At 36.8% G+C, this 21429-nt stretch overlaps 1 protein-coding gene across 3 annotated transcripts in view; it reads right to left on the bottom strand.

The window, feature by feature from the left end:
- The window catches only part of GRK4 (G protein-coupled receptor kinase 4), a 41308-nt gene that overhangs the window by 3050 nt on the left and 16829 nt on the right, over window positions 1-21429 (bottom strand). Inside the window, exons 5-15 of one of the 3 annotated variants that reach the window (XR_003253306.1) lie at window positions 21103-21203; window positions 18463-18555; window positions 17041-17104; window positions 16152-16292; window positions 13175-13365; window positions 7281-7318; window positions 4590-4679; window positions 3841-4049; window positions 2829-2974; window positions 2113-2250; window positions 968-1090 (exon numbers count right to left, since the gene is read on the bottom strand). Coding sequence is in view for 2 of the 3 variants with exons in the window: in XM_026064594.1 (XP_025920379.1) it covers window positions 968-1090; window positions 2113-2250; window positions 2837-2974; window positions 3841-4049; window positions 4590-4679; window positions 7281-7318; window positions 13175-13365; window positions 16152-16292; window positions 17041-17104; window positions 18463-18555; window positions 21103-21203 (1326 nt within the window). In the remaining variant the exon portion in view is untranslated. The remainder of the gene's footprint in view (window positions 1-967; window positions 1091-2112; window positions 2251-2828; window positions 2975-3840; window positions 4050-4589; window positions 4680-7280; window positions 7319-13174; window positions 13366-16151; window positions 16293-17040; window positions 17105-18462; window positions 18556-21102; window positions 21204-21429) is intronic. The other 2 variants (XM_026064594.1, XM_026064595.1) reach the window with 2 other exon arrangements.

Here is a 21429-nt window from a genome sequence, read left to right as displayed (position 1 = left end):
TACATTTCTACTTGTAAGCAAAAGTAATTTCTACAGAAGTGTTCTTTACTGGAATATAATCATGCATCTCAAGATAATTCCACTAAGTGCAGGCATACTGAGCAAGCAGAACTGAGTATGACATCTTCAACTAGAAAAAAAAAAGAACCACCCTAACAAATAGCCTGTTTCTCATCATCTACAAGCAAGTACACTACCTCTCATGCCTTTTAGATGGCAAAAAATTTTTTGGATTCAATTCTTACACCTCTAAATGTTTATTAAGAAATACATGCTATGCGTGTATGAAAACGCTGTGCGTTATCAGAAACTATGTAAACATACAGTATGCTGTTGTTTTGGTGATGGCATTAAACTTCCTAATATATTTTAACATTTGTTTCGTAACATTCACACTTACTCATTTAGGGGATATCTTTGCTTAGTTTTTACCCTGCAATGATGCACTGGCAGCCCAGCTTTCTAATGAAGCAAGCACAATGAGTTGCGCTGGTCCAGTCACACTCGCTTCTGAGTTCGTTAGTCAGGCTCAGCCAAGTTTCTACAGAGGGACCTTAATTAACTTTGAAGTCACCTCCCCGGAAGTTTCATAAAAGCCAGCAAATAGGTAAGGAGCAAGACCCAAATTAATATCTTCAGGGAGGAAAGATCTACAGCTCAGCTGTTCACAGCTAACTTGCCCCCAGATAACAGCTAGGTGACACAAAAGGAAGACAGAATGCTGAGGAAGGAGAAAGTGGCTAGGGGAATGTGCAGATGGACTACAGACTCCTGGTATTATAGGAATTGCCACAGCTTCTGAAAGGGAGTGTAAGACAAAGCCATAATGAACCAGATGGCATTAGTTTCAGTATTCAGAGAGCAACTTGTTTTTGTTGTCATAAAATAACTTTTAAAAATGTTAAAATTGATTGGATGTTAAGTTTTTATTGGTAATTTTCTTATGAAAGAAAAGAAATATCCTTACCTCTCCACTGAAAAGTCTGTGAAAGAAGCCTCTCTTCGGTTTAGGAGACCTCTCTCTGTCTGGTGACACAGTACCATCAGTTTCATATGCATTGATATCTTCAAAGCATCCTGTTTCAATCATCTGTGAAAAGATATGAAATATAAATGAAATATAAACACAGGCCCCTCAGACATTTTCCATTTATCATCCATTTACTCTGGCTGGGTACTCCTAACAAATTACAAATGTATCAGTTACACCTTTATGCTTCTCAAACTACACCACTCACAGACCTACATGGAGGAAGGCACAAAGTCTACACTAAACCTTCTTGTGCACCCAGAGAACTAGCAAAACAGCACTATCATGAAAGCAAGCACTAAGATGGCCCCTCACTTTGGTAAGGCTCATGATGCAATCAATAAGCAGAAGCTTTTTAGAACCAGAAGTGGATTTACTCTGTGCCTTGTTAAATATTAGATCTTCCTCTCTTCTATTCTGCTGATTTCAGAACAGTCTCATATAATAAATATGAACGTGGTTATTTATAACCTGGACAGAACTTTATTAATAAACATGACATTGAGTAAGAGGAATGATTATCTATGCAGAATCCCAGACTACTCATTCATTAGTCAGTTGAAAAAGTCTTAAGACAAAGTTTGACTTAACTGGTGTTGAATAGAAATAGTCTGGAAACCTTAGAAAAGGTGAATCTTCAGTTCTGTATTATGTATCACTCAGATATTCTATTGGTATACAGGCATAAAACACCGAAGCAGCAGCTGGCACTGAGCAGATTTGCTTTTGTATTAGTTTGAATAGTATTCTATCCCCCTCCTATGAACTCAATACTCAGTACTCAATATCATGATACAAGAACAAGGAAAATGTGGTCATACAGCATACAGAACTGTATCAGCATCAGTAGCGATGGCGACAAGATGTCACGTTCCATTTTATGTAAATTCAGGGTAGTCCTTCCATTTTTAGCAAGTTGTTAATATTTGGGGGATTTTTTTTTTTCTTTGAAGTCCCTTGGCAAAGAAATCTAAAGCAGAAACTTCTTCACATATCTCATTGAGAAAGTTAACATTGTAATTATATCCCTCATTAACTCTTATTGCTGTGCAAAAAAGAATAACCTTTGAAATATACTATACCTCATTTTGCCAAGGGATTGAGACACAACCCGTAACAAATCTGGAATAGAAGTCATCATCTGTAGTATCCAGGTTCACTCCTTTTACCGTTGAGAACTGTTCTATGTCCAGGACATCTTTACAATACACCGCACGTGGCTGCAGTACAATACAAGATTGCTTCATTAAGTCTCCCCCCTCACCCCCCAGATGAGAATAGTGGGTGAGATTTTTGCAATTTTATATTTCACATTGTTGATTGCCAAAATACACTACGGTACACAGCAGTAATGCAAAAGCTTAAAGTATCTTATCATAAGGCACCTGAGAAGTTCAATCCTTCCTGCAAATACAGAAGGAGCATGCAACTTACTCTCTAGGCTTCTTAGTAGTTATCAAAATTGATTTGTCCTTTGTCACCTCCCTTTCAACTCCACAGCAACTTGTTCAGGGCTAATCTTTATTTGTTCAGCATCTGAGCTGAGGAAGTAATCAGCTACAAAGTAATCAGCTGAGTAAGAAATCAGCTGCAAAGCCCCATAGAGCAATACCATTATTGTAAACTGTTTTCTGATCTTCTCAGACAAAATGCCACAAAACATCTAGCTATCATTAGCTAATGTGGCATTCTGCTGCCAGTTTAACTAACTTTTAAGGTTTCTCTGGAGTTCATAAAATTACTGATATAGAATTATGACAGTTCATGCCTTTTTAGATACTAATCAAATCTGTCTCACCTACTTACATCTGGCAAGAACGGAGGTTCTAACATGTTAGCTTCCAGCCTCTTGAAGTTAATATTCTTGAAAATAGGATGTTGTTTTACAATAGCAGCTCCATCTTCAGTGCAACCCAGTCTATCCTCTGGATTTTTGGCAAGTAACTGAAAAAAATAAGAATAAAAAGGCTGATGCAGTGATATCATCCCACAATTAAAAATATATATATATTTACACACAGAGTCTTTCAATATAAAAAGAGTTTATTTGGTTACTTGGCCTTTTGTAAGACTAATTTTCTCATGCTATCAAAATGAACTGAAAATCCAAACTACAACAGCAGTCTGGGAGATTTTCAGTATCCAAACAAACAAAAACCCAGCAACAACAAAAAGAAAGAACATCCCCCCTGAAAAGCAGACCATTATTTATTCAGGAAGTAAAGACTGTATCCAAAGATACAAGAAGATATTTTAATCAATGCCAGACTGAATAGATTTTTGCAGTGTATTAAACTTTGCTTTCATGAAATACATATTTATGTTTATTTCAATGGGTTTAAGTAATCTACATATTTTCCATAAAATAAAGATATTTTATAACCTTTCTTTCTGTATAGGCATGTTAACCATAAACTGCTGTTTTGTACAGACTCTTTAACACAAGAGAACTAGTATACTACTCTGCCATATCTCCTTATACAGTATCAAAGTTAAGCATGCTTTTGTACTATGATCATGTGTGGTACAAATGAGTACTGCATGTAAAACATGCCATTTTTCACTTGAATTAAAAAAGAATTTATACGGCCTTTCTTCAACTTGGAAAAAGGTTTGAATTCTCCAAGTCTGGTAACATAACTGAACAATTAATGGGTTCTCACAAGTTCCTATCTGAACTAGAGAAAGATTTAAGAACTCTTACTCCACATCACCCCAGCTTTTTCAATGGAAGATGTTAAAATAAAACAGTTCAGCTCTTAGAAAGGGCTAGAAATTTAATTTTCAAACCTCTACGTCTCTTCACCCACCATCCTGCAGATGGATTTTGCCTCCTCTGAGAACTTGTCTGAATATGTTTCCTGGTCTTCCTTTACTCTCCGGTCAATCTCATCCCGTTTGACCCTTTCCTTATGCTTCCTGAATGGAGACTGTCCTTCAATCATTTCATAAATCAAGCACCCAAGACCCCACCAATCAGGGCTGAAGGTATACTTTTCATTTTTGAGCACTTCTGGAGCTAAAAAACAAACCAAAAAAAATCCCATGAAGATTTATTTTAAATTATTTAAATATTGAAAAATTCCCGGGTAGTGTTCTGGCACTGTGCAAATATTCTTTGTACCCTGTATAAGTGTTAATTTTGATAGTGAGGACTCTGCGGATATCCAACAGAAGCGCTGAAGTTCTTTAGTGCTTAAGATCCATATTGTTTACAAACCAAGAATGAAGTTTTTCCAAAGTATCAAAAAAAATCCAAGTGTCAGCATCATAAGAAATAGGCTGCTTATCTGTGACCCTAAATTTCCCTGAATCTCAACAGAAATTAGGTTTCTTAAAATCCTACTTAAAGTTAATATTTCCAAAGTTAAGTTTGAGTTTAATCAGAAGGCTGACGATAGACTATTAACATCTACCAGCACACAGTGTAATTTTTCTTCACACACAGCGCCTAACAACTAATCCAGATCTAATATAATTCTTTGGACAAGTCATTCATATATTCACAGAAGTTTAACCAAACTTGCTGGTAAAACACAACTAAAGATATTTTACATACCCATGTAACCAACAGTCCCAACCCGCCCTCGGACCGTTTCTCCTTCCGGAATCTGCACAGCTAATCCAAGATCTGAAATTCTGATATGTCCTGTTTATGTTAAAAAAATTATAGATAGTCAGCAAATAATAAAGTATCATCACTTTTAAAACAATTTCTCTAGCACACCTCATCAAAAAAACCCAACGCATTAAAACATTCAGACACCACATAACACTAAATTTCTTTAGCTTAACTAGGAGTGATTTATCAGCACTCTCCCTTCCCCCCCCCTTATTATTATTTTCTTTTTTTTAAAGGGGAAGGGAAGACAGGCACAGATCTACTAACTGATTTCCTGAAGGTCACAGAGAAAGATTCACTGTCAAATATTCTATTCCTAGCTTTGGCATAGGCTGTGACTCTAGGTTGAATAGGAATTATGACTGCTCATTTCGAGTTCTGTATTTACACACCAGACAGCTGTATTTTTTCATTCTGTATTCCCCTACACCCATGCATTTAGCTTTCTGACTTCCTAAAAAAAACCATCAGCAGTTACTCCATTTATTCATCACAGGAGAAAACTGTAGCCTGTTCCGAGATATCAGTTTCTCCTAACAAAATACCATAATAATGCCGAGTGCAAGTTGGCATTGTTATCCCCAAGCCCCCCAAAAAGAAGTTTGCTAACCATAACCTATTCAGAATTTTTTTTAATTGTAAGATGTCAGTTCCATATTAGGATTTCCCCTTCCCATGAACCACTCAAATGTAGATAACCTCAACTTTTATTTCACTTTATAAGCGATAACTTCTCAGGTTGACTACCTCTCCTATTATGCATGGCATTTATACTAGCTCCTGTAATGCAGGAGCAGCCTGGTGSAAGAGTGACCATGATTCATCATGAACAATAATGGTGAGATGGGAAAAACTCCATGATGGACAATGGGAACAAGAGCTATAGTTTCCCACCAACACTTATATTCCCATGCACAGATATGATTCATTGCTGAACAGACTCAACACAAAATAATTCAAGGCAGTAATTTTATTTGACATGATTCTAATGTTAAAATGCATGATCTACTTTCTTAATAGAAGTATAAAAGGCTAGGCAGAAAAAAGGAAAATTTCACTTTCCACTGAATTTTAAAATCAAAAACCTACCAATCATCTGTAGTAGCAAGATTCAGGAGGAAAAAAAATGCATACTTCTAATAATGGGTATGAGGACAGGGACAATGTTGTTGACAGAATCATCAGAGACACGGAGTAATTCAGGCTGGGAGGGACCTCAGGAGGTCTCTAGTCAAACCTCCTCCTCAAGCAGGGTCAGCTATGAGGTCAGCCCAGAGTGTTTTGGACTTTTTTCATTTAGATCTAGAAAGCATTCGAGGATGGAGATTGCACAACCTCCCTGGGTAGCCCATTCCAATGCTTGCTGTCCTTTGCACATACTTTCTGTCTTTCAAAAAGCTCTACAGTATACTGTCAGGTAACAGTACGTTAATTTCTACTTTACGTGTGTTGGATGACCATAGGGCTGGGAAGCAAGGGGAGGAGGAAGGGAAAGATTGGAGAAAGCTAAGTGCCACTCTGTATACTGGTTGGAAATAACTAAATACTCTTGAGTTGAGTGCCAAATGCTATTTTAAATGCATTTGGATGCTCTTCTGTTCTCTGACATCTGATGAACCCCTCTCAAGTACAGGATCTGAGCTCCTGAAGCGATTTTCTAATTAGTCCCCTCTGCTCTCTGGAACAAGATCAGAATGTCCCTGGCAGAGAGAAGGCATTCTAGCGCAGTCGTGTAAGGCTACATTTTTCTCAAAAAAGCCTTCAAATTTGGTGAGACATTACTGGAGAAAAAAAAAATTAAAGAATGCATTTGATGTCTAGCAATGTCTTTAGTTCTTGGAAAGTGACTTGTTCCGAGCTTTTTTTTTTTTTTTTTTTTTTTATTATACGGCATTTGTCATTCAGAACATCCTGACTTTAAAAATAGTTCTTCTTCAACTAAAATACTCAGTAGTTACAAGAACAAACTCAGATGAAGCTTAGAAGAAGGTAAATGCTGCACCTGTTCTACAGGGAAGCCAAAAGATTCTGATAAGTTTCAGTCATTAAGGAAAATTAACTTGGCTTTTTGGAAGACAAAAAACCCTAAAAACATTTCTTCACACTGTTTATACTTCCTTGATCCTCTCCAGCCACATATACACCACTGGCCATCAGACCTTCTGTTTTAGTTAAAAAATGTAACAAGAGGCACAGAGATGCCTCAGTCAGTAAACTATTATTTTTTTCCCTCTTTATTGTTTAAAAACTAAGTAGAATTCTGGCACCATATTTGACAAATGATTCTTCAATATTTGAGGATGAAAAAAAGTTATATAAAAGTTTTAGCCATGTTAAATCAGGAAGAGGGGGAAGGAAGTAGCCATTCTAAGGATGGAAAAATCAACCCCTCAATACCACTTCTTACTGCCTTTCTCCCCCTGGAAAAGCTCACCAATGCTTTCTACTACTCTCTTTAAAAAGCAAGGGCAGTTTTTCCCTTTCCTAATTTAAGTACACTAAAATGTTAATATTTGTCAGTCAGGTCCCTGGTATTATAGAGAGACTATTCAATTCCTTTGGTTTCTGACACAATATTTATCAGATTTTTAACTCCTGAGCTGAAAATTAAAATTAAAGTTTACCTACCACAATCATCAAGGAGTATATTCTCAGGTTTCAAGTCTCTACAAATAAAACAGAATTAAAAAGGTCAATTATCCAGAGGCAAAATTACCAGCCATCATCGAGCGCAACTAACGCAAAATAGGACTTCTTAATACAGTTCTCATTAGCAATGTTTTTTCCAGCTTCCATCAATAAACAAAAGGAGATGTAAAGTTTGGAAAGTCAAGGATCTGTAACACAGTTTATCCATAAAACTCTTCAGATGTATTTTTCCCAACTCTCCATCCTATTTACATTATATTTGTGACAGCAATTCATATTTCACAGATAAGAGATCTCTACACAATGTGAAAATTCGATAGGAAGAACCGCCAACTTATACCTAAATTTGCGCTGAAAGGCCTCTCTCATGAGAGAAAGGTCCACGCAACTCCGCATCAGTAAAACAAGTCAGCACTTGCTGCAGTTTGACGCTGAGCCCTTGCTGCAGTTTGACGCTGAGCCCTTGCAATATGTCATCCAAGGCTACCAGAATATCAGCAAAAACAGGAAATAGTCATAAGACTTAACACTAAGCATATGCTGAAGTATCATTTATTCAAACCCAGCTCCTGCCTGTAAGTTGAGCATGAAGCTTCTAAAGCTTATTAAGCAGTTGTCTCTAGTTAGAATTCTTTGCAATCAGCTTTCTGCTAAGAGCATCTGAAATTTTTCTGCTGTCAACATCAAAGTTTCGCATGAAACATTCTTTAGCTATTAAAAACTAGCAAGACTCAGGAAACAGTCAGAGGACAAATCATTCAGTGTTGCAATTCGGGACTTCATGAAAGTCATCTCATACATTTTTAATTTAAGAAAAAATGAAAAGAAAAAGCACAAATATGTTATGACAGAATCAGATTTCCCCCCCCACCAGGAAAATTTGGGGAGTCACTGAAGCTGACCAAGAAGCTCTTCAGAGGTCACTTCCAGGATTTACCCTCTATCAGACTTTACTCATAACATATATAAAAAAAAATTTATATATTTTAATTGTGACATGCATTATAGTGTGTGGGCTGCAATACAGTCTCTTAGATTTCTTCTACCATTAATAGCATGAGGTCAGACTCAGACCTTATTTTTAAAGGGACACAGACCTTATTTTTTCCCCAACTCTCCATCCTATTTACATTATATTTACTAAGCAATTCATATTTCACAGGTAAGAGACTTCCTCTATATATAATAATTAAAATAAATTAAAACAAACAACAGTATTTGAGTATATGTACAGTTGCAACAAGAATTCACATAAACAAGTAATTCATATAAAAGCAGAAAACACTGAATAATGCAGAAACAACAGTTTTAGAAAGAATGACTCTAGGGTTTACACATTCAAAATGGGAGGGAAATATATACAYATTATCAATACATACCATATTACCAATACATACAGATTTCTTTGTTCACAAACATATGCATGTGTATGTTTGACTTTTTTTCAAAAATTGATAAATCCATATACTGAGGTATGGGTAATCACCCTGAAGTTTTATTACTTCATGAGATTAACTGTACAAAGAAGTCAACAAAATCCTTTCCTCCAAATACTTTTTAAACTTAAAGTCCCCAGAACATTAATCACTTAACATTAGATGTAAGACTACAATATTACGKAAGTCAAGAGAGACCAAAATCAAAAAAAAATATCAAAGAGAAAGTTAAGAAAATTTAAGTCAAACTTTAGGCAGAAATAAATCTACTTTAAAATACATAATATATGCTCAGATTAAATCARGCAAAAAAATCTGCTTGCAAAGCAGACTTCCAACTCCAAGAAGGCTGATTAAAGCCTAACATGATACTTAATAGCAACAACTGCTCCTTAATGGAAACTAAATTCAATTCTGGCATGATTTTAGTCAATCAATAACCCGTCAATATTAAAGACAYATTGTAGCCAAAATTCCAGCTGTTGAATGCAATTAGTTTCTAGGCCTAGCGGTTCACAAGATGTCAGCTTTGGAAACAGGCAAGAGTCTGGCTATCAAGCCGAGCTTTGGGATGGTAGTTTGGGGTATCGGCCTTCTCCCCCTCCCCTTCCGCCACCACGCAGGGGCCAAAGGCACAGTTTCTGCTGGAACACGCGGGCTCCAGCCCTGTGCTCTGCAACAGGCTGCGAGCTAGAGCTGGTAACCTAGTTCTAGCCAGAGAGGTTCGGCTTTCCTTCCTGAAGCAGAAAACAGGGAACGACTGCAGAGGGCACAAAACTAAGCTTCATTACAAGAAATGGATTTAAAAAAATGATATACTTCATTTTAAATTAATTAAACTAAACACACTGTGGTTCATTTTTGCTATAGCTTACACCAGCCATCCTACACAGAAAGTTTCTGGATAAAAAGTTCTGAAATAAGCAATAACTCCTAGATTAACCAGAATTATTAGCATGGTTTATACATTTATTCAAGGATTCACTGACACAGGCTGGAATCCAAAACTGTCACTGGGCATACACTCCAAGGCATTTCCCTGTAAAGATGTGTGCTCTGGGCAGCGGCAGCAGGCAGGCGAGGAGCTGTCTGGTTCATCCACAACAGCTTCAAAAGGCCGTAGGMGGGGAGGGAAAACCTACCTCTCCAAACTGCTTAACTGATAAAAAATGCTATCATTCTTCAGGAGTCAAGTATCTCAACTCCAATGATAAAACTTCGGCATTAGAGTTCTTTTCTGAAACCAGGCATTTGTTCCCTGCTCCGTCTCCCCCATCTAAATCTTGCTTTCGCTCCAAGGATGATCAGACTTCTGATGCAGCAGATGGATGAATAGCTCCACCACTGTCCGTTCCTGGCCGCATGTGCACGCGAGGGTGTCAGCAGCATATGGCAAGCTACGGACCGTTTCGCAAGCTGCCCCTGAACAAGCCAACCGGCTCCTTCCCTACGGCGGGGCAGCGCGGGGCCCTCCTCCCAGCTCTGCACCTGCTCCTCCAACCCTGCAGACCCTCGCGGCTACCTTGCCTCGAACGCCACTGTCAAAACGGCACAGCTGACTCCAGGCTCCTACAGCCTGCTTGAAATACAGTGATAACTGCTACATGTAATGTACTGCTATGTACACATATGTACATGCTACACATGAAACACATAATAAAAACTGGTGTTAAAAGAGAGGAAGGCTAGGCCTAGTTTTCCCTCTTTGTGAGGGACTTTGCTACTGACGGTGACACATCCCAAATATAATAACTATTAACAGGACTGACTTACGCTGCCATCCCAGAACTGATAAAACTAACAAGATCTATTAATTTTAGTTCTAGCTGCTGCCACCCATTGCACCGAGAAGTTCTACTGCAGAAGTCCTGAGCTTCCCTTCCTCCCCTGCCTTTAGAATATACTTATACTGTGACTACATACATGGAGAGTCACAAAAACATGTTTTATCAGGAAAATTTTATAATCATTTGCTAAAAGCAATTTAAGCCATTTGATTAAAGAGACTTTAATTCAAAATTTTTCCTCTACAGCTGGAACGCAAATGCTCTAACAGTTCTTGAGTGATGGCAACAAGAATGAGTTCTGATTTCAGAAATTCAGTGATCCTACAAGAATTAAATGTGTTCAAGATGACAGCAACAGGAGAAAAACATTCTCTGAAGAAGGAAAATACAGAAGGAATGAAAAATCTTAGTTACCATAGTTAGGAAAAACAAATCCTTCAATGAAAGAAAAGGTACTTCAGATTGTTCCCCCTCTCAGCCCACAACTAATACTATGACTGTGGATTACCATATCTTCTTTAGTGTGGATAAATGATTATGGCCAATTTTCCCAAGCTTTCTGTTTCACTGACTGTACATATTCACCCCATTGCTTGCTAAATACATTTCCATTAAGACACTTGATACAGAATTTTGATTGTGTAATGTATAACTGTAATTAGTGATAAAGACTTCTATAACCACCTGTTAGGACTTCTTGATGGTAAAACTGYATGACTTATGAAAACTACGTTACTAAATATATTGTACAAAAAGAATACATAAGGAAACAACCAATCTCACAGAAAATCAGTATTAGCAAAACAGAAGAAAGCACAAGACTTTGTTTTGTAAAAAGTTGGTCATTCTATATTAAAAAAAGAGCAGGGTCAAAAGTGATTCTACGGAGAACATAAAATTATCCAAACATTTTCTAGTTTTATTCCTCAAGTATTCCTCAAAACTTCCTCAAGTTTTATTCCTCCTGACCTGACACTGTATAATTAGAAGTCTCATTTTTCATCTATTTACATATTAGGCAGGAACCCTCTTAGTAAGTCTTATACTGTACTATTTAAATAATGATATAATGCCTTCAGGTATTATGATTAAATTCAAGCCTTTCCTTTTCCTCCCTGAGAACGCAAATTATTCAGTTACTAGTACATGCACATGTAACTGTGTCTCGCTCCTTCATTTCATTATGAACAAAAACTATAATTTCTTTTTTTTTTTCTTCATTAAAATGCAGTTTATTCTGGGTTAGCTGTGAAACTACTTATTTTTTGCTTGCTCCTATACTACATGTTTACGGCCACACAAGAGCTGGAGATCTATAAAAAAAATCCTAATAAATGGAAGACAATACCACACAAATTAGAAAATACCATAATAAGGAAAGAGGTCTAGACACCAACCCAGACACCATCCCAGAAGAAACCAACACCATCCCAGACTCTGAAATTATGGACAGAGACTGCTAGGATTCAGTACATATGTATGAATGTCTTCTAGTATGCAAATAGCTAACAAGCTGTGTTTAAACACAAGGGCTGTTTTCTACAATCAGCTTTGTTTGCACTTGGGCCAAAGTGAAATGACCTACATGCAGCTGACCCATGAGGAGAACGATGAGYAAAAACAAGACGCACCTTCATCGGTGGTTCCATCCTATGTGTGTGCCAAAACACACTGTATAACGTGGCAAGGTTGGCAAAATTCTTTAGGGACCCACACGCAACAGCCAGCGTAAGCCAGGTCTCCAAGCATTCTATATTTGACCCATTTTAACACATGGCATACTCATGAAGCAATATGAGAACTGGCATAGGTATAGACAGACTCGGAAAAGAAAGAATCAGAAAACAGTGCARGCCAGGTGATATTAATAGGAGGAGGAATTTTTTTAAGGTAAGCTACAGAGATCTAGCCCATGTCTCTGCCACTTTTTGTGAGACTGATGTGTGTATCTTCGTCTTTTTCCTCACCAATATAGAGGGCTAAGACTCATTATATTAAAGTTATATAAAATTTTATTTTAAGTCTACTTTAAAGACAATTGATGCTTGGTGTTTGGCACCATAAATATAGAGACAGCATTCTTGATCCGCCACTAAGTTCGTTTTGCTTGTTTTGTAATATTTAATGCATGCCAGGGGTTAAACGATGTATGTACAGAGACCAAAAAGCAGTAAGATCATATGATCTCAGTTACAATATATTAGCATTCTGACAGTTCCATTCATTCAAAAGCGCTGACATGTAACAAGCAGTGCAGCAGGGGATGTCCATAGCCTTTGTGAACTTCTTCAGAGCAGGCAAGAGTGGAATCCTATGTGCCTAAAGCTCATTTATTTATTTGCTCTGCTAATTAAGTTGCTTTGTAAATCATACTTTTTCTATCACTTTGCAAACAAACTTTGAATCAACTCTATAATGTTTTACAATATAGCAAGTATCTACACCTAAATTAACAGCAAGAAGAAAAGTAAGAGCAGTGTTTCCGAATAACATATCAAGAAAAGGACAACTGAAAAAAAGTTTTTGCGCCTTTTAAAAACAAAGTTTATCGGGTAATTCAATTTGTTTTAAATAGAAGATAATTCATACCGTTAATATGCTGAACAGACATGGAAATTTCAAAGTACCAGTTACTGTAGATAACACTCACCTATAAACAATTCTCTCCCTCTGCAAATCCTCCAGACCACAGCACAACTCTGCAGCATAGAAAATAGCCCTTTCTTCATCAAAGCCAGGATTTCCCATGTTATATATGTGAAACTTCAAATCTCCTCCATTCATTATGGTTAATACTAAACACAGGGCATCTTTTGTCTCATAGGTGTAGGATAAACTAACCTAAAAAGGGGCAAGGGGAAGAAGACCGTTTTTCACTTATATACCAAATACAACACAACACTCAAACTGCAGTACAATTCACAGTTCTTTTTCCAATACAGTAATATATGAATTGTCTTAAAAAGCCAATGGAGAATCGCTACTGCCCACTGAGGTCTTGCTTCAAACAACCTGCCCTCTTAATCTTCCTGGGGTAAAGTACTTGAAGACACAAAGGAATCCAGACTAATTATTATGTATAAACAAACCTTGTACCACCATTAAAAGCAACTTAGTGACATAAACCTGTTAGTTATCCCAGAACTCCATCCAGAAAATGGATTCATTGATGGTGCCTCAGTTGCCTGTTATATTATTCTTTATAAAGATAAGTTGCACATATACCTTATTTTATCAATACCTCAAGCAATTACCCATTTCCAAAGCATCTTCCTGAGCTTTTTAAAGACTCGAAGGTGCTCTACATTAGAGAAACTAAGAGGTTATATAAAAATCAAATGCCTAATTTCTGTTCTATTTTTTTCAAATCACTGCAYATTCCCTGGCTTTAATACTTGCCAACAGTAAGACAGACTTAGTATAGCTCTTTACAGTCTTTCCACTCACTGTACTTGGAATGGCATATTGATGGGGCAGGAAGAACAACACAGTTTTTCTTCAGTTTTATATAAATGTTTTGAAAGCATATGTGAATTTTTAAAGTTAAAGTTTTGAAYTGTGAATTCAAAGCAAAATAATTTTACAACAGTATAGTAAACTGCAAAATTTAACATGTTTTCTAAGTTACCAAATCAATTTTAATAAAAAAAAAAAGAAAGAAAAAGATATGCCATGCTGTTGAACATCTGGCAGGATCKTAAAAATTACCTAAACGGTCTAACTTGTATTGAAAGCAATGGGATTTAAACATATTCTTAGCTTCCATTTCTTAAGTACAAACCAAACCAACAGGATTTTTTTTTTTTTTGACTCAGGTAAATGTATTTTTAAATGCAGCACAAGCACATAGAGGTCATAACTCATTAATAATACCAAACTTTTCCTTCAGAAAAAGTATAAATGCAATAATAAATAAATAAATATACAAATCAGCTACTTACAGCAAGGTTTCCCATTTGATGGTTTAAACCACTTGGGTTTTATACTGATATATCCAGCTATTAATGACTTCAGTTGCRCCACACACATGAAAAATTATCTATCCACTTCCAACCCAGTTTTACTGCAGATCTGAGATCTAGATCTTCTCTGTTGCACTGATATAACACTGGGCAGCTAGGGAAAAGACTTACGCACACCACTATAAAGTGATGTTGAATTAAAGTTTGTTGAATTATTAATTTATAATACTTATATATGTTGGAAGAATATTACTCATAAATGGAAGTTTCATTCTTAGTGTCTCACATTTCCTCTCCAGGAATTACTAGCTGCAGAGAGTTCAAGCCTATGAGCCTCGTGAATAAAGAACATTAGCATACTTGTACAAAAACTTTATTTATACCTGTTTAATACATTAACACATCTGGCCAGCATGTTTTTTCATTCTTCCTTTTAGCTGGCAGCATTCTGAAGTTTCTCCACTTTTTTTTAAATACAGAAAGCTTATCAGAATTTTTTTTTTTTWAACTAGCCTCTAATTCCCTCCAAACCAGGTACTTCAAAATCRTCTCAGAACAGTAACAGAAAACTTATCAGCCAATGAATTTAAAAACAAAGCAAAATTCATTTACAATTAACATTTAAATGACAACAATTCAGTGAAGGARACAGACATTACCTGGGGAGAAATTTACGTGGTATACACACTCTTTGATCTTTCTAAGCTATTACATTTGCTGCTTAGCAATTAGAGTTACTAACAGACCATAAAATATGTGATAGTATCAGACAAAAGCGTTAAGACTAAAATTTTAATTCTRTGGAATTTCTGTTAAGTTATGGTAATTGTTTCACACCCAATATACCTCTTTCAGCCTTAGTTCACAGCAAAACARTATAACTAACCTAAATTGAAACAGTAGTCACTTTTCATGTTTATCTTGAAATGCATAAGCACTACAGCAATGAATGCTATCAAAATACCTAAAGAAATAAAAGATTTAATATTAAAAAAAGTCACAGAAACGCAGGATACATAACTTCTAATGGCAATTAAATAGCAGACCTCCCATGAAGTCAGCCCTTTGGAAGTGCATTTATGAATGATTTCCAAAKATGGAGTTAGAAATCAGTTTTTACCATAAGAAAATAAGCACATGGGAGTGGAGTAGGAGGTAAGAGGGGAAAACAGAGAGCAAGGGATTGGAAGAAGAGATAAAGAAGAGAAACAGAGGAGGAAAAAAACAGGATGGAATAAGGTATATGGAATATTCTCTTTATTAAACCTGAGCAACCATACTCAATCATAGGCTGCAGCAGAAGTAGAATTCAAGTTATTATTTAAGTCTGAGTACTATAGAATAATCTATCCACCTTTAAATAGAAGACAAAGATTCAGTGGCATCTGCATCCTGAAACAGAACCTAACATTTTGGTTACAAGCAAGAAATAAAATTGGCAGGCTAGAACCAATTYAATATTGGACATAAAAACCCTCTGCACAGAGCTACTCAAATTCACATACAGGATGTACTAGTCTTTATATCAATCGTTTCTCTTAGCAGCCGCATACTCTTTAAATCAATTACAAAATGTCTTGTGCCCACGAGCTTCTGGAAGAGACTGAAATGAAGTAAACAATGGGGGACAAACTTCTGTGGACAAGATCAGAAGAAGATACTTACTACAAACCTACTATTCACTTTTTCTAGAATTCTTTTTTCATTTAGAGCCATTGATTCTCCTTTCCTCTTCTTTATTCTCTTTTTTTCTAGCTTTTTACAAGCATACATTTTTCCTGTTGCTCGCACTTGACAGGCACACACCTAGAAAAGGGAAGGCATGTCAGAGGCACTATATATATATTTTACAATTTTTTGAGAAAATAAAATCTTATTTTCTTTTTTCAAACTCTTGAATGCTCTCAGAAAATGAGTCTAGAAGAATCAATACACAGCATTCACCCCTGAAACAATTTAGAGGGCCACAAAAACTGGAACAGAAATGGAAAAAATGGTTATACAGGAGCAAACCCATTTTTGCTAGGGTTGAATGGTTTAGTAAAACTGTTTCTTGTACTGGTGAAACATCTGCACTGTATATGTCTAAACAAACRGGACAGAGGACAAACATCCACATCATAACGAAGTGGGAGAAAGATAACGATGTTTTAATAACCCTTCTTCCCCTTCAGTACAGGCATGCAATTCAACCATTTGATTTGTTTCTTTAAACAGTGAATTATAAACACAATAAAATAAATCTAAAGATTTTTATATCAAGTTCATGAGTATACTACATATTAAGTAGAAACAAGACTTTGTTCTCATAGCCAAAAAAAAATCTCAGCAGAATGCTATGTAACTGTTGTTATAGTCAGTGGAAGTTTCTCCATCTTTCTGCATGACCTCCAGTATTGAGACTAGCACATTAAAAGAAAATGGTTTGGACTGACGACAGTTTGCCAGCTGATACGTCAGAAGTAGATTGTTAACAAAACCAAGAGATAAAATTGGCTTTTTCTCTGTATTAACATTTAAGAATTGCCTCATATAAAGATGCCTCAGTACTCACCTCTCCAAATCCACCTTTGCCTAGCACTCGGTAATGCCTAAATGTGTGTTTGGTTACTGGTTGCCTGATTAACAGAAAGAAACAGTTACTGTGACAGGAATTACAGCAGTTTGTAATTCCCTCCCGCCCCTAGGTCACTCTTCATTTTCTCCTTCCTGTTCTGAACAACATCTGACATCTGAACAAATGTTGCCTTGACCACATGAACAAGTTGAATGTCAAATGGAAGCGGTACCCTTACTAGAAACACTGGTTCCCTCATGTGGTCATCAAACATTCACAATAGCCGGGGGGGGATCAAAATCCCTTAGGCCCTATGCCATTTAGGATGAGAACAAGTAAGGCTCTAAATGGTGGTCAGGTTATCACCTCCAGCTGGCTCCCTCAGCTGCACTACGCTGACACTTAGGCTGCTTTTCAGTCAGATCCTGCTTACAATGCAGTATTTGACAGGTAAACAATTTCTGATTTTGCTTGGCTTTAAAAAAAAAAGGGGGGGTGGTGTACAACAGCAGTTCAGGGCTGATTTGACAAATGGTTTGGGTACTGATGTGGTGGAAGAGGAACAGACAGTTGGAGGCAGCAGACCTGCCTGCCATTCTATGCTAAAGCATTCTTAAACACACGACAGAGGGGCTATTTCATGCTGGTGAGGTTTGTTTCTTTAAAGAGCGTTCAGTGTTAATGCAGTTCAGTTTTCAGGGAAGCAAATGGAAGTTTTACTAGGTTCATTTCGTAGAGAATTTGGTTTAATAGAGTTACATCCCTAGTTCTCTTCCTGGCTTTTGCCCCCAATTCAGTCAAACAAAGGCACTGAGTGATAGGAATTTACCATAAAACTAATGTTCAAACACCTTAATGCTGCGTGATTCCCAGAAGTGCTGAACAAATATCAACTTGTACCAACTTCAGACTTCTGAAAAAATTTGGACATTCATCTCATGTTGATTTAGAAGCCCCCAAACAGATGCTGATATAAAGATCTTGGTGACTTTCAGTTATCAGATCTTTGTCTCAAACACCCTGAAAAACTGATTAGTTACCCAGTCCCATAATAGGTTACAAAACCCATTAATCTGCTCACTAGTCACTGATTAGACCATGTTTGAAACCAAATGCTGATAGAAATTCCAAGAAGGACTGGCATCCTACTACACACTTGACAGCTAAACATATGGATATGATAATAAATTTGCATTTTTCTAAAACAAATTTACCACTTAAAGACTCCTGGACCAACACTTCAGCCGGAGTATCAGCTCTTTAACTGTTCCATCAATATCATCCTTTACATCCTGTCTTTCAGATCATAATTTCTCAGGCAGGTAGTGTCGTTCATTGGGGCTCTGCAGTGCTTATAGCGTAACAAGCAGAGTTGGCCACAAAACAAAATTATAATATCAACATTATAAATGAACTTACTTTTCCAGCCATTTCCACTGTAAAAAACGGGAAAAATACACACTTTCTTGGTAAGCTTCAAAAGGTCTTCTGCTTAAATATTCATGGACCACTCTAGGGATGAGAAAATAAAATCAGTTAGTCATATATTGACATACTGATAAAGCAGGAGATGCTATCAGCCTTTTTAAATCAAACACATCAGTGAAGCTGTAGGCAGAAGAACATTGTCACTGTGCTCCCCAGTGGTTTTAACCTAGGTGTCTCACAAAGTGAGCAGCTAACTGTCACATACAACTATTCCTGTCAAAACACTAGTGAATGACAAGCTACAACTACTTATAGTGACTAAAAGTTTGACATATATATTCCCATTAACTGTCTTCAAGCCCATCTAAACAGCATTATTGGGTGAAGGTGCTTCCTATGTAATAACGCCAGGATTTATGCATGAGGAAGTTCCCTCCTCACCCTACCACCTACCTCTACCATAAGAAGTCAGGGCATAGAGTGCAGAGAAACACAAGAATTTCAGAACAGCTTATCATGACAATTCATGCAAGACCACAGTTCCACTGTCAAAAGGCTGGTCCTAACACTTTTTCAGATAGTCTTAAGAATTTTGGGTACACCAGAATGATAGTTTTGGAAGAAAGGGGGGTTTGAATGCTAAGTTTAAGTTCTTTTCTTTGGCTTCTATATTCCATTCATGTACAACTTCTCAGATTTTTTTTTTTAAGCTTATCCAGAGACAGCAACATAAAAAAATTTTGTTGCAACCTCTAACATCTACTCGCTGTTGCTCTTAGAAGCCCATTTTAGTGGCTAACTTCCCACCTGCTCCCAAAAGTCTGCTGTCTCATTGTCAACACAATGATGTTCCCAAACTAGCCTGGTAAAAAGCCAATATACTAGAGTTTTACAAGAATTACCTTAGTTATTGCTTCACCAGTAAAACACAGGATCTCTAAGGCTAATTTATAACTGCCAAAAAGCCTTTTTAGCAAAATGAGAGCTCTTAAGACATATGACAATTAATGAGCACATTTAAAAGCAAAGTTATCGAAAAGACAGTCTGGCAGAACTGATGAATTTCAATTTGTACCACTGACCTGTAGCTAGAACACAAGTATTTTATGGCTCAGAACAAAGTTTTTAAGAGCACAAAACCAATCTGAAAGAGCRTATCTTTTCAGGGAAGCTGAATCACGTCAACCACTGTTTAAACAAGTATTTAAAAAACAAGAATTTTCTTAAAGATTAATATAAAACAGGACTCATCAGAAGAGCCTCTTTCCAAATTCCTTTCAGCATAACAAAGACACCAAACAGTATGCGTAGTGAGATTCTAAATACTTTATTGGACATTAATTAAAAAGTAAAATTAACCTGCCTCAGCTTCACTACTAAGAATGCAGGACTAGAAAGCCACAGGCAAAGTCCCACGTCTCCCCTTTCAAGCACACAGAACAGAGTCAAAAAGACTGAAACCTCATTTGGAAATAAAGCCTCTCAGGAGCTGTGCAATGCAGCTATGACCCCACCAGCATGACCTCCGAAACATATTTACAGGAAAGGATCTACAAGATATCCTACATTCTTTGAAGGAATGTAAAGGAAATTTTGTTCTAGAATTTGAAATTTAAATACTAAATGACACACCCAAACCTGGGTGCCATGTATCTTTATTATTCCTCTTCAGCTAAACACCAAGGTGAAAAAGAAATTGGGAAAACATCACCACTCAAACTGCATTCAGACACTTATTGCACAGAGGAAAGGGGATGATCTACAGGACAGAACATCCGTTTGAGACAAGTTTTTATTAGGTGCTCTCACACATCATTTTCGGTCTTCTAGTCTCAGGTTGTTGTAAAGTATACTTATTTTCTGTTGCCTGGGAGATGACCCAAGCAGCAACAAAACATGTAGCAAGCCTTCAGACAAACAAGATCAAGCATGCCTTGAAGAACCAGTAATATTAGAAACATAAAAGCTCTAGAAAGACTTGGAACACCGGGAAACACGTACCATCCCTCCAAGAAAAGCCTTCCCTGCTGCAGCTGCGTGAAACAGCRCTACCTGACTTCAGAGCAAAACCAAGTTGTGCTATTTGCAGTTTGTGTTAACTATTTCAATCAATCCTTTAATCAGCCGTCCTAACAGAATATAACTGTTGGGCTGAGTGCAACCCATTTCCAAGAGCCATAAAGTGTATAACATTGTTCACAAATCTTCCAGGCTTCCATTTATAACTTTGTATTTTCCAAGCACCTTCATCAGGGAAGAGCACTCACTTCCAAAAGGTAAAAATATGTTAAAGAGAAATACTATTCTAAATTAGAGAATTTCTAATAACAGATAAATCATTTGCAGACAATAGTATGATTTTATGCAAAAGTAAATAAATAAGACAGCCTTTACTGATTATGCATCTCAGCATTAAAGAAAAAAACAACCCACACCTCTGCAGAAGTCAGGCATTTAAACTCTGTCTGAAGGAAACCTAGTCCTTTAGTGAATCTGTTCCTAGTTTCTTAATTATACTCATGTCAGAAACCAAATACTACTGCATGTAATAACTTCACCTTTCATTTGTCTCAGACACACACAAAGTTCTCCTGCAATACTTAAACTCAGCATTATTCATTTTTGACATACCTGGTACAGTCCATAAAAAGATCTTTAGACGGGTTCTTTTCCAGTCTTGCTTTACAATCATTTACTGTTTCCTGAGGTATTTCTGGCAAGTGTGCTGCAGACTTTACATAATGCAAAAAAATGCAATAATAAAGGCAGTTTTGCAAATTAAAAGAACCAGTAAAAGTTCTGTATTTAAAATAAAATAAAATCTGCTAACACAGGAGAAGGAAAAGAATCGTCTTGGCAAAAGAGAACACCAGAAATGTCAGATCTGGGCAAAACTTGTATTTGTTCCCCATTACACAGAACCGCAAAAAACTTTCAATGCATTTCTACTGCAAGATT

The sequence above is a fragment of the Apteryx rowi genome, unplaced genomic scaffold (assembly GCF_003343035.1).
Source record: "Apteryx rowi isolate R43461 unplaced genomic scaffold, aptRow1 scaffold_22, whole genome shotgun sequence".
Taxonomy (NCBI): Eukaryota; Metazoa; Chordata; class Aves; order Apterygiformes; family Apterygidae; genus Apteryx; species Apteryx rowi.
The sequence above is the reverse complement of the archived record's forward strand: the minus strand, read 5'-3'. Positions and strand labels throughout refer to the sequence as shown.